This window comes from Rhea americana, unplaced genomic scaffold, assembly GCF_003343005.1.
Source record: "Rhea americana isolate MKP2758 unplaced genomic scaffold, rheAme1 scaffold_73, whole genome shotgun sequence".
Classification (NCBI taxonomy): domain Eukaryota; kingdom Metazoa; phylum Chordata; class Aves; order Rheiformes; family Rheidae; genus Rhea; species Rhea americana.
Window position 1 is genome coordinate 3,155,597 of NW_028186901.1, and position 12,944 is coordinate 3,168,540.

The 12,944-nt window shown below is 34.1% G+C and overlaps 1 protein-coding gene across 2 annotated transcripts in view; it reads left to right on the plus strand.

Moving 5' to 3' along the window:
* PIK3C3 (phosphatidylinositol 3-kinase catalytic subunit type 3) overlaps positions 1–12,944 on the plus strand; it is a 74,736-nt gene that overhangs the window by 6,564 nt on the left and 55,228 nt on the right. For both annotated transcript variants that reach the window (XM_085321937.1, XM_085321938.1), the window contains exons 5-6: positions 5,240–5,326; positions 6,877–6,972. In XM_085321937.1, the coding sequence (XP_085178063.1) occupies positions 5,240–5,326; positions 6,877–6,972 (183 nt within the window). The remainder of the gene's footprint in view (positions 1–5,239; positions 5,327–6,876; positions 6,973–12,944) is intronic.

Consider the following 12,944-nt stretch of genomic DNA (forward strand, 5'->3'; position numbering starts at 1 on the left):
AAAAAAAAAAAAAAAAAAAAAAAAAAAAAAAAAAAAAAAAAAAAAAAAAAAAAAAAAAAGTTTGGGTATGGTATTTATTATTATGGGGAATTCAGATAAAAATTAATAACTAGATGTCAAAAGAATGGAATCCGTGACCTTCATAAGTAACTGGAACCATGGAAAGTTCTCCGTTTTATGTTGAAGTGCCATGTGGTTATACTATTACAAAACACATTAAAATTGCTTGTTAGCTTGCTACTGGTGAAAGCCATGACTTTACATCCTTAGGCTTATTGTAAATGCTAGTTCTTTTCCCCCGTGCTAAGCAGATGAAATGGGAAGTGTGCAGAATGTCTTAATGCACTCAAATATTAATGGTATCAAGATTTTATCACAATTTTTTTTATTCTTACAAGTGATTGAATAATTTATTCCTCTTAAACAAAAGGTACTCTGCTATGTTCTTTTTTGATTCATTCATTTGCTTCACCCCTTCTGGTAGCTGAGTGAAATTATCTAAAAAGAATGGTGAGCAATGGTGGTATTTCTTTAGGAAAAGAAGCATTTAGCTTCAGCTACTAAATAAGACATCTCTTTAGATACTAAGTTTTCTGTTATTTTAAGCTTTAAATACGAATCTAATCGAACAGTTCTTTGTGTGTGTGTATATATATGCCTACAGATCGAGGCCTTGTATGCAGGTGTAACTAGTTGACACATTAGTTACACATAACTAGGTTTAAGAGACTAATATCTTTTGCTTTAAAACACATGGAATGACTTTCTTTTATTCTCTAGTGCAGTGAAAAAGAAAATTAATAGTAATTTGTGACAAACACAATTTAAATAATATTTTTTTGCCAAGGCTTTGATAGGTTTGATTCTGAAGCTTTATATGAATGATGTTTATGTGGTATTCCAACACAACATGATGTGTTGGTTCCAAAGAGTGGAAGTAAAAGAGCTAGTTTGAGTAAGAAAAAATATATTTGTTTTTAGGTTAACAAAAACAACAAAAAAACAGTAAGAAGTAATCTAGATATGGCTGAAATGGTGTATGCATGAGGATGAAGAACCTTTTGGTTGCTGAGGGTGGAAAGGCCTTTCTCATAAAGTAGACAGGATATATGCAAAGATGGAAGTGATGGAATCCACACTGCATGGTTATAGCCACTTGTTGTTGGTTCTTTAGCATTAGAATATATTATGAATTAATACATGAGGTAAAGGCAAGTCTTGTGTGATTCTGTTAGCACAGACAAAGTACACACTGCACTAATACTGGTGAGATAGAATATGATGAACTAGCTGTAGAATATAACACAAAATTACAAAACTCTGTTCTGGTCCTTTTTGCAATCCTACTGGTAAGTTAAAAGAACCTGAAAACTATTTTTCTGGTTTCTGTGCTTAGGTTGCATCCAACATTCTGAAATGTTAGTCAGGATTATTTTTTTCTTCCTTTTTTTTTTCTTCCTTTTCAATTTATACTGTTTAAGTCTCAAGCTAATCTGAAGATTAGCTCTTCTATACAGGATTTTCTATTCCATAATTCCATTTAGCAGATAAATACTGTAGAAAATTACTAGTTCAGACTTTACTAGAAATGAACTATATACTAAGTGGAATTAAGTAGTTATTACAAGCTGCAGTGATCCTTGGAAGTTTATGATACATCACATCGTATTACTTCCATAAAGCATTACTGGGGTCTAGAGCTTGAAAAAAAAAGTTAGGCCAATCAGCTGCCTTAGGCAAACAATCTCATCATCATGAGGTGATGTTTCTGTCTTTCATGGAAAGAGTTTCAGACGAAGACCACTGAGTCCTGTTTAGTACTTGGCCCTTCTTAAAATGACCTGTTTATTGAATATCTGGAAATGATATTAAAAAAAAGATAGAATTTTCCCTCCCAACTGAAGAGCTCTTTAACTGCTTGTCAAATTGTGACTGCTTTACTTAGGAAAGCAAGCATGGCATTCAGCTCTCAATACCAGTATTTGTTCACAATACAAGTATGTTGTATAATTCAATTTTTCTGATTCTAGGTTTCTGATATAGTTTAAATTCTGCAAACAAAGATTAATATTCAGTGGAAATTTTTATACTTCAGCTATTGATTCTACCGCTCAAAGCAATTTAAGATTTAACTTCAGTCTTGAAGGGAAAGGCCACTGCAAGGGCTGTATTGTATTCCAACTAATTCTACCTTAAATTGTGTTTCCAAGAATATTAAATCAATTGGGATTCTTGTTTGGACTTGGAAGTTAGGAACCTGTTAGACCATAATGCAAAATTTTACTCTAACTAGGGAAGCAAATAAGTTCTGTCTATTCTCCTTGTCTTTTGAAATAAAAAAAAGTTGCTTTGTGAATTGCGAGCAAGCAAGACTATCTGTTGTTAGACATTAAAGGGCAGTTGATTAAGGCATTAAAGGAGAAGGATAAATGCTTGCCAGTTTATCTTTAACAGGCTCATTGGGCTTTAATGGCTCCCGTAGTATTGTAGGGAATGACACATACTTCATTTTATCAGTAGTGGGTAATGAGAAATAACAAGAGCACCTGCAGAGAGGCTGCAGAACACTGAAATTTAACTTAATTACTAGTTTTAATGGTTGTTTGGAGTCTTCTGGAAACTAGACAATATTTGTCTGTTACACCGGTGTTGTGTCCAGGAGATGTAAGAATCTATTTGATTCTACAGCGTACAATTTCTGAAGCTTAGTTTCCTGTGAATTTACATCCTGTATGTACTGCACAGACCTATCAGGATCCAGACCTGGACATGTATTTCATGCTGTTTTCAAAGTATATCTGTGTGGGATTTGTTTGGCCTGGGTCATCCTTGCTAGGCAGAAATTGTTGTAGGATGCTGGCGCAATGATGTGTGGACCTTGATTGCTGAGACACAGTTCACTGACAGTTTGAGTGAGAACGATGAAGCAGTACTACTGGGTGCAGTGTTAATCTATTTTCTCACAGTAGCTTTTTTTTAAAAAAAAAAAACACTTTTTTTTTTTGTGATATCAGAGAACAGCTTGTACACTTCAGCTTTTCTTATCTTTTCAGATGTTTATAAAGCTGGCCTGGAAGAAATCAGTAAGAAGCAACCAATAATCTGTTTGTCCAAAGTCGAATGAGGGGGGTCTTTAAGTCATGTGAAAATGAAATCACATGCAATACTGAATTTCTTTCTTTCTTTTTTTTTTTTAACCTACAAAAATGATCCGAACTCTTTCTATCTTTAGAGGCTACAGAAGAGGATGAAGTTTTTCTCCAGTCTTTTGAGGAAGCTGAGATAATTTTATTTTTATTTTTACTGTTATGTCGTATTACCTTAACACTGAGTTACTGATTAAACTGTAAAAGTTAGGGTAACATAAATACTTCAAATGGTTGGCTTAGACCCATTGGGAAACATGCAGAAGGATTATTTGTTTGCTTGCTTGCTTAAAGATTAGTGTGAACCCAAACCATTTATTTTCTAGCAAGTGAGATGGAGAAACAACAGGTAAATCGGAAGTAAGTCAACAAAGATACATGATTGTAATACAGTTCTAGAGTCTTAAGTCAGAAAGGAGTAAAGAACTGTAGATAGTTCACTAGTTTCTCTTTCAATTTAACATCTACTACTGTAATTAAGATTTAACTCTATTTTGCCTTTAATGAAAACATCTAGACCAGCTGTTACATACCTGAAGTGAAAACTTCACAGAAAAACAACTTTTCATACACAGTACAGACTTTTCTACCAACTAGATCTAGTATTTCTGTGTATAGAAAGAGAATGAACTTCAACTTATGTGGCTTCACAATGTTTTGACTTTGCCATCCTTTTAGATATGTTTAAGTCTGTACTTTTCTTTTGGTATATTTAGTTTATTTTAGAGTAGATGCAAATAAGTATTTGCTCTAGCATCTACTAAACAGTGCAAACTTACGTGGCAAATCTTAAGAGGCTTTTGAGGAAGAAAAAAATTTTTCCTATTGTCAGTTACTTGCATTTATTTTTATTAATGTTTGCACCACCGCCCCCCCCGGCGAGTTTCTGTTCATTGTTCAAGCCTTTTTACCTTTTTTCATATTTCACTTTTAAGGTCTCTAGGTGAAAGGTTTGCTATCTTTCACAATCTCTGTTGTAACTCTTACTCCCATCTGATTGCTGTTGTTCTTGAGGTTATGCTGTTATTCAAGATGATACAATTGTTGTGCACTGAAGCTAAGACTTCCTTTATGTTGCTGAACAGCCTTTTCTAGCTCATAGTAATAGTTCTGGATCTAATAGAAGATGAAACAATGTTGCTGTTGTGGAAAATAGTAACTAGTTGGTGGTTCTGTATGAATTGACTGGAGATAGTAAAATGGTAAGGGGAGTTGGGAGGAAGAATATATTTGCAATTGAAAGAGAGTAGGGAACAGACCTATTATACTAGGAAAGATAACTTGCAGCAGAAAAGCAAAATGAGAATGAAGTACTAAGAGGGTAAGTAATTGGACTGAAAGTCCGCTGACTTGCCAAGTTGTGCCCAGCGGCATGAAGTCCAAGTGGAGGCCTGTCATTAGTGGTATATTCCAAGGGTTAACACTGGGGCCAATACTGTTTAACGTCTTCGTTAATGACCTGGACGATGGGATGGAACGCACCCTCAGCAGTTTGCAAAGCTAATGGTTGTGGTGTCATTCAGAGGGACCTCAACAGGCAGGAGAAATGGGCCAACAGGAATCTCATGGAATTCAACAAACGGAAATGCCAGGTTTTCACCTGGGGAGGAATAACCTTATGTCAATACAGACTGGGAGCTGATGGGCTGGAAAGCAATTTTGCAGAGGACTTGAGGGTCATGGTAGACAAGTTGTGCATGGAACAGCAGTGTGCATTTTTATTTTTTTTAAATACCTTCTGTTTATTTTTGACTTTGTAAGTTTTGTTGTATGAAATACAGTAAGTTAGGGGGGAAAAAAACAATTTTACGTGTGTGACTCCTTAAAAAATAGGATCCTATTTTAGTGTGTTAGAGATTCAAAAATGAAATGTGGTTTTATTTTTTGCCCTGATTGATGTTTTAGGTATTAGAAGTATATTTATGGCATAGCTTAGCTGTTTGTGAGGGTCTACATTGTGTAATGTAAAAGCAGTTTTTCCAATTCATTTTTTCCAGACTTTATATGTTAATGTCCCTGTAAAATTATGACTTTGATGTCCTTTCACTTAATCACAGCAATCTAAATACTATCACTGTATATTTCGTTGGCAGCTCACCAAGTCTCATCGACAGGGTCACATGGTAAAAGTGGATTGGCTGGACAGACTAACCTTTAGAGAAATAGAAATGATCAATGAGGTAGGTCATCATATGTCAGATTTGTAATGGGTTTTTGGATCTTACTAATGTGGAAACCTTGGCTTGTTTAGAAGACTGTAACTCAAAGCACTTGTCCTATTTCTTCTTCAACCTCTAGTGTATACATGAAAAGGACAAATAGTTCTTTTAAGTTTCCAAAGTTGACTGGACTTTGGCAAAAAGGAGAATAGACAGCTGTCTTATCAGTTGTCAACTTCAGTATTTCAATGAACTTGATCAGAGAAGAGAGAATTAATGCATGTGCTGGGATAGTTTGGAACAAATGCTCTTACGTATAACTAACTGAACTTTATGATTTAGGTTGTGATGGGAAACTTTCAACTCGTACAGACTGTGCCTTGAATTTAGATGTGTTCTCTAAGGTTGAACTGTATTTCAGTTGATGTTCTTTGGAATACTGAGGGAAAATACTTACAGAATTTGTTTACTTATATTTAAAAAATAATAATAATTCCTAGGATTTTATTCCTGAATGAAGTTTTACCTTCATTGAACAAACCCAAATTGTTGACTGTTTATCTTGCTTAACAGAACTCCTTTGTTTTCTGCTTGGCATTCTAAGAATTTATTTTATTTGACTTATTTATGGTTAGACCTCTAGGAATCAAATCCTTTAACATTTACATAGGTCTTTTTATAACCACTTGTGAAGCATATTCCTATTGGAAATATGGATTTCTTTTATCCTCTTTACCTTCTTATAAGAAGCTATTTTTTCCAAGCTCTTGGTGTTGTTCCCAGACCTGCTGTGTATGTAAAATTCAGTGCTTCTGATTCCTAGAACTGTACTTTAAATACAGAAAAAGTTTGCTTGTTTTAGAAAGTCTGATCCATCATTGATGCACAAAATGAACCTGAATTGCTTGTCATTAAAGGGCATGCATATTATTATTATTTTTTTTTTAGTGAATATGTGTTACTGGTAGTGATTATGTATAATTCCTTTCTTTTAATTTTCTAAAACATATTTTCTTTTAAGCAATTAAAAGTGTATACATTGAGCAAATCTTCCTCTGCAAATCAGTGAGCTGCAAATTTAATACCTCATAGTCTAAGTTAAATTTGTCTTTTTCATTGTTTTATCTAAAATAGTGTTTCTCATGTCATTTTTTTTTTTTTTTTTTTTTTTTACTCCTAAATATTCCCTAGTGGGATCCATAATTGTGTATAATTATTTAAAAAAGGAAAGGGAAGGGGAAGAAGACTGCTGTCAGCTCATTATTATTCTTTACATTTTTTTTCAGACCTTTAGGCCCACAAACTTAAGGGCATTGAAGAAGACAGTATGCTTTTATCTTTTACATAGTGGTATTTGTCATGAAGCATGAATTGCCATAAGAATGTCAGGAAAAAAGTGGTAGAGTTTTAAGTAGTGTTATCAGATGATTACCTGAATAATGACTCCAACAACTGATAACTTAACTTATTGATTACACCACAAAAGAAATAGAATAATTGCTGTACTGAGAAATCTGATGATTGTTTGCTCTTTAATATATGATACACATCTGTGATGGTTCTCTTTTCAGAGGGAAAAACGAAGTTCTAATTTTATGTACCTGATGATTGAGTTTCGCTGTGTCAAGTGTGATGACAAAGAATATGGAATAGTTTACTATGAAAAGGTATGTGCCTTGATGGTTTTTTGATCTTCTTTAAAAAGTAACATTTGCACCTAAAACTGACAGGTTTTTCCCCTGAGGTGAAATACTCAGCTGCAGTATAACAGTAGACAGCTGTCAGTGACAGCTGTTCACGTACATATAAATCAAATGCTATAGATGCAAAAAGATTACAGAAGTCAACCATTCATGTACTGCAATTCAAAATTACTGAATTTAATAAGGGTAAATGATTAAAAAAAAAACCTTTCTGATTTATTGTTTCTTCAGTCATCCAGCAGTACTTTGAGTAGCTTTATGTGAAAATGTCTTGTATCAGAAAGAAATGTACCTATATTCACTGGTGACATTATAAAAGATAATTTACCAAGACTTTGCAGGGGAGCAGGGGAGCTGTGCTGGTGAGTGTTTTTTTTTTTTTTTTTTTTTTCCTAACATGCACGAATATAAAAGTTTACTTTTTCATGCTGAAGATACTTTAAAAATCATAAAAAAAAAAAAAAAAAACTCTTTGAATYAGGATGTCTTGTTTCTTTTCTCTTGCTGTATAGTAAACAGCAGTCTCCAAAGCAGTCTCTGAAATTGGTAACTTTTAATATTCTCACATGTAAAATGCGCATACAAGTTTAGATACCAAGGGTGAAAAACAGGTGTGTGTTTTCAGTGTGTGTAATAGGACTTTGTCAGTTTGCATGCATACAGAATTACAGTTTTGGAAGACCACCTTCTTCTGTATTGATTATAGCTTAATACTTTCTCCATCAAAATGGATGTTTCATTCACTACTTGCTTTTTAACTATGTCGTTCTGAAGTATCAAGAAAATTATAGGCTTGAAAAAGCAAACTTTGAAAATGAAAAAGATGCTACAGGATCTTTAGATCAGACGATACAATTGCAGTGAAATGGTTAAGAGGTGCATCAAGCTGTCATGTAGTATCAGCAAAATGGTTAAATTATTTAGCAGTTGAAAAATCCTTGAATTTTTCCAAGGGGATGTGCAGTTTATACAAGAGGATTGCTACAGGATTTCTTGTTACGCTTTCCAGTATAGAATAGGATTATACCTTCTAGTATAGAATACATATATACTGAGTGCCTTCAGTGCTTTTAAGAGTTCAAATCTAATGGAAAGAAAGATTGATAATGAGCTTAACAGACATAAAGGTGACTTTGAAAGGCATAATCAATATTTTAGTGGACCTGTGCCACACAGAGATCCACCAAAATGGAAAAAGCAGTACATCTGTAACTCGGTTTCAAAAAAAACATTTGACAGAAATTACCTCTTAGAATCTTCAGCATATTTAGATCCATAAGAATTCAGAAATTTGCTGAGTAATCCAGCTATATGGGCAAGAGAAAGAAGGTAGATGATGATGATGATGATAGGGTGGAGTACTATTGAGATCAAAGGCACTAACTTTAGATGTATCTATTTTGTCTTTTTACCTGTAGAATAGCTTGTTTCATAGTATTTCTATAGGCTTACCCTGGAACCAGTTAAATTGTTTTTTAGGGGAATTTGGCATGTTCCAGGTTTCATTTGGATTTGTAACACAATGGATTTTTTTTGATAGTAAGATAACTTAAAATTTACTTGCTACTGTGGAAATCAGGGAAGTATTTTCTGGCAATTGAGATGGAACACGATCAAAGTATTGAAACATTTTACTAAACAATGTTGCTGTATTGTAGTAATAGCTTTAAATTAGACTATTCTGTTCTTTGCACAGATACAAACTGATGAGCGTGTCTAACATGTAGCTTGACTCTCTTCATATTTCAACATATGTCCCTAAAAATATTTTCTTCCCCTCCAGAAACCTACCAATAAAGAGGAATTACTCCTGATGTGAACACAGTATGCTCTTACAGTTTTCAGTATGTTTTTTCCAGGTGTAGAAGTTGAGGATGAGGAGATTCAGGCTTCAAATACCTGTATTTCTTGACAGCTGTTACTGAAGCTCATTAAAAGTGCATGGAACAAAAAACTATAGGGTGCTCTGTGTGGCAATAAAATAATTGAATGTGTAATAGTATGTACTAAAACCATAAATAACTGCAGCTTGAGGGATTTGTTGATATCAAGTAGCTTTTCAACAAGTTCTTGACTGTTTTCTGGCAGTGGTAGAAAATGGTACATAAATTAGTGCCTGTCTTCTCAGTTTTGTCGTACTTCCAATTACAGTGTACAGAATACACCAGCATCACCAATCCAGTACATTGAATCTAATGAAACTGCATTTTCTTTTGTCACTTGTCTGTGACTAATAGTCAAAGCAAAGATTACTTGTCGCAGTTCTGTTGATAAATGTTTTCTGGTGTTTACGAAGAACTAGCCTGTTAAACACTAGCCAGTAAAATTTGAGATTCTTTGGCTCGGTTCTCAGTTTCAGTAATGTGAAGTTCCATATTCTCTATTAACTTAGTTTTAATACAGCATTCATGATTTAAAGGATAGCAAATGACATGTGGCAAGAGCATCACTTCTGATTCTGCAGTTAGGCAAAACGTTGCTGTGAACTTCCAAGTACAAATATCACCAACATTTTTCATCTTGTGTGAGTTTTGGGTGAAAACTACTATTGTTTGAATAAAGTGATTGCACTGCTGCATCCATTTTTTTTTTTTAATCTCATTATCAGAGATACCCTTTTCATAACTTCAAGAAAAGAAAGAGAAATAAAAAATTAGCAGAATTGGATGTCTGTTAAGCTTTGAATGCAAGAAGTTGGATTCCTTTGGTGTTACTTGAAATGATCTTTTTGACTAAAGAATGAGTTAAGTAGAACCTTTTTTTAATCGTATAAATGAGAGTAATTTTCAGGAAAGTACATCAGAATCTCGCTGATCCAGAACATTCTGCAAACTGACTTTTTTTAACATTACTAATATTTACATAAATTTWCATACACTTAATTTAATGTAGTGCAATCCCTCTAAAGCAAATTGATGCTGTATACTTATTCTTGATATTATTTTTTTTCCCTCTGGCCAAACAGCAGGTCATCTCTGGCTATGTCTTTGTTATCAAAAAATGTAGCCAGGAGGAACAGCTTTGCAGAGTGAGAAAGCTGTTGCTGAAGGCCTTGTATCTGTGCTACGCCTGTGTACTTCAGGCTAGCTCTAATCAGGTCCCATGAGCTGAATAACTGCTAGCAGTTGGAGCATATTACATGTTCTCCAAGACTTCTGTGGCATAAACTAAAGCATATACCTGACCAAATTCAGGTGCTGATTTAAATACACCTTCAGGCTTTGGTATGACTTAATACATTTGTATGTTCAGTATCACAGTTATACATGCGATGTTCTGCAAGTATGACAGAGTTAGTGTTGCATGTTTACCTAATTGGAAGGTAAATAAAACTACTGACTCTCTTCACTGGCAAACTAATGATATACTGTCTTACTGAGGCTGTCACAAAATAGTGTATTCTGAAAATGCTCAATGTCAACTCCCAACATAATTTGACCTATGAAAGTTTTGGCACAGCTGGGTTTCATAGTAAATTTTGGCTGAAGTTTCAGGCTTTATTCTAAAGCAATGAAACAGGAACAAAGTTTTCCCAGAATCTCAGCTCAAATAACTAGGGCCTCTCGGTTTGATGCTTCAACATAATGTAACTGCATTTGAAGAGAGGGGTTTAAAGAACACTGGTCATAATACTCCTTTTGAAAGATAAAGTGACATGTCAACAGTTTAGAATTCATTCTTTTAACACTAATCTTGGGGGRAAAAAAATCACTAATCTTGATTTTAGAGGATGTTATATACGTACGCTGAAAAGCTATGGCTCTTGTTTAGTTTAGTTTTGTAAGTAACCAAAGGTTGTTTGTCATTCTAATACTAGTAAGTTTTGAATTAGTGATCATGATCATGTGCTTCTGTTTGCACGGTAGGTACCCCGTTTTTACAAGCTTAAAAGCCTTGTAAAACTCCTTTCCCTTATCTGAACATTTTTACTGAGGGAAAGATGCAGTGGAAAGGGCATTGTTATTTATCAGAGAATCCACACAGCATATGCATGTCTTAAATGCTTCAGTAGGATTTTGAACATTTATTAATTGCTCCTGAATCCATTCTTTTGTCAAGGTTTTTGTGCAGAGCTTTTATGTCAAGGGTCCAAGCTCTGAGTGGAACCTTGTCACTGGGGCTTTTTTATTTGTCCGTTGTTTTATAAAGGTCAGTTTGTAGCCTTACTACAGCTTGATTGAGAAAACAATCCATTTGTAGATTGATTTCTACCGGATTTCTATGTCATCTCTTGTCATCAAACTAGTTTATTCCGGGGGAAGGGATTCCGCCTGCCAAATATCGTTCCTTAATATGTCATCATTTGTCTTTTTTCCAGGGTGATTTTAATTAATTTAATTTTAATTAGTTAATTCCTGTGCCTTATTATTGGTGATCTTTTTTTTTCCCCCTTACTATAGCTCCTCACTACTTTGAAAGTTATGTCTGAAAAGTAGAAAAGCAAAGCCACCCTGACTGAGGCATGTGATTGGAAAAGCAAAGGAGGAGGAAAAAAGGGAAGGGAAGAGAAAGTAGGGGGAAGAAAACCTGGGAACTCTGGGAAAAAACTCTGGGAAACCAGAGTAATTTAGCTTAAAACTTCTGTTTTAGAGAGAAATCTTGATATTTCAAAAATTTGTGTTCTTAATTCAGTTGAAATGCTAGTTTCTCTTAAAATGAAAACTCTTACTTCTATTTATGTATATGGATTACTTAGATAATGTATATTTTACTTTAACATTAAATGAAGATAAAATAGTTTCCTGTGGAGTAAATGTTTGGTAGAATCACTGTGCTTTTGTTTTTGTTGTGTTGATGTGTTTTAAAGATAATCTGTCAGTGTATTTCTCATTTGAGTGGACTGCTAAGCATCTCTTAACTAAGTAACCTCTACATTTTTTCAATAATTTCTCAATTAAAGCTGCATATCTGTACCAGTTCTACCAGTTCTTTTCCTCCTCCATACACATTCTTGATTTCTCTGGAAACTGTACCAAGAGCTGACACTTTGAAGATTAGAGATCTGATCTAAGATCTGATGTTGAAGTTAGTGGGAAGACTCAGTGTTTACAGTAGCCTATTGATTAAATCCTCTGGGCTGAATTTTCAAAGGTAAAAATATAGAGTAGGTGCTTCGGAAAATAATTCCAGCAGGCACATGATTTGTATCTTTAGTACCTAGTTGCCTTTGAAAATTGGGCTCAATTAAACTGAAGTTTAATCTTTGGAATTTCTACCATATGTCCTATTGGACTGACCTGGCATTGAATCGTTTTATGAGGATGCACTCCTGAAAATTATTCTAAAATAAATGATAACAAACTTGAGACTTACGGAGAGCATATTATACTGTTTTTTTGTTTTTTTTTTTTTTTTTTTTTTTTTTTTTTTTTTTTTTTTTTTTTTTTTTTTTTTTTTTTTTTTTTTTTTTGAATTAACCATTCTGTAGGTCATGTCAAGTAATGCTTGATTGCATTCCTAGAGTAAGACAAAAACTGCTGGAATTTTTTTTGCTTTTTTTATAGTCTTTTGAATTAACCATTCTGTAGGTCATGTCAAGTAATGCTTGATTGCATTCCTAGAGTAAGACAAAAACTGCTGGAAAAGAGGAACAACTTTGCTACTTTTATTTTATTTTATTTTATTTATTTTTGTCTTGTGGTAGTGTTTTCTAGATTTTTGTGGGTTTCTTTTTCCATTTTGTTTTGTCCCCCTCCCTTCTCCTCCTGCCTGATTCAAACAGGAAACCTGTGACTTCTCCCACTAGTTACTCAACAGCAGGACTAGATTACCTGTTGAAAATCTGTCAGGCTTCTGTCTTAGTGTTGCAGATGTGCAACACCAGAATTCCCAGAAGTGTGACATCCTATGTTGAACCTGCAATTGATAGGTACATGTATTATTTTCTCAAATTCAGCTGCATTTTGGAGAGCCTTTGTGTTATACTGTTCTAAGAA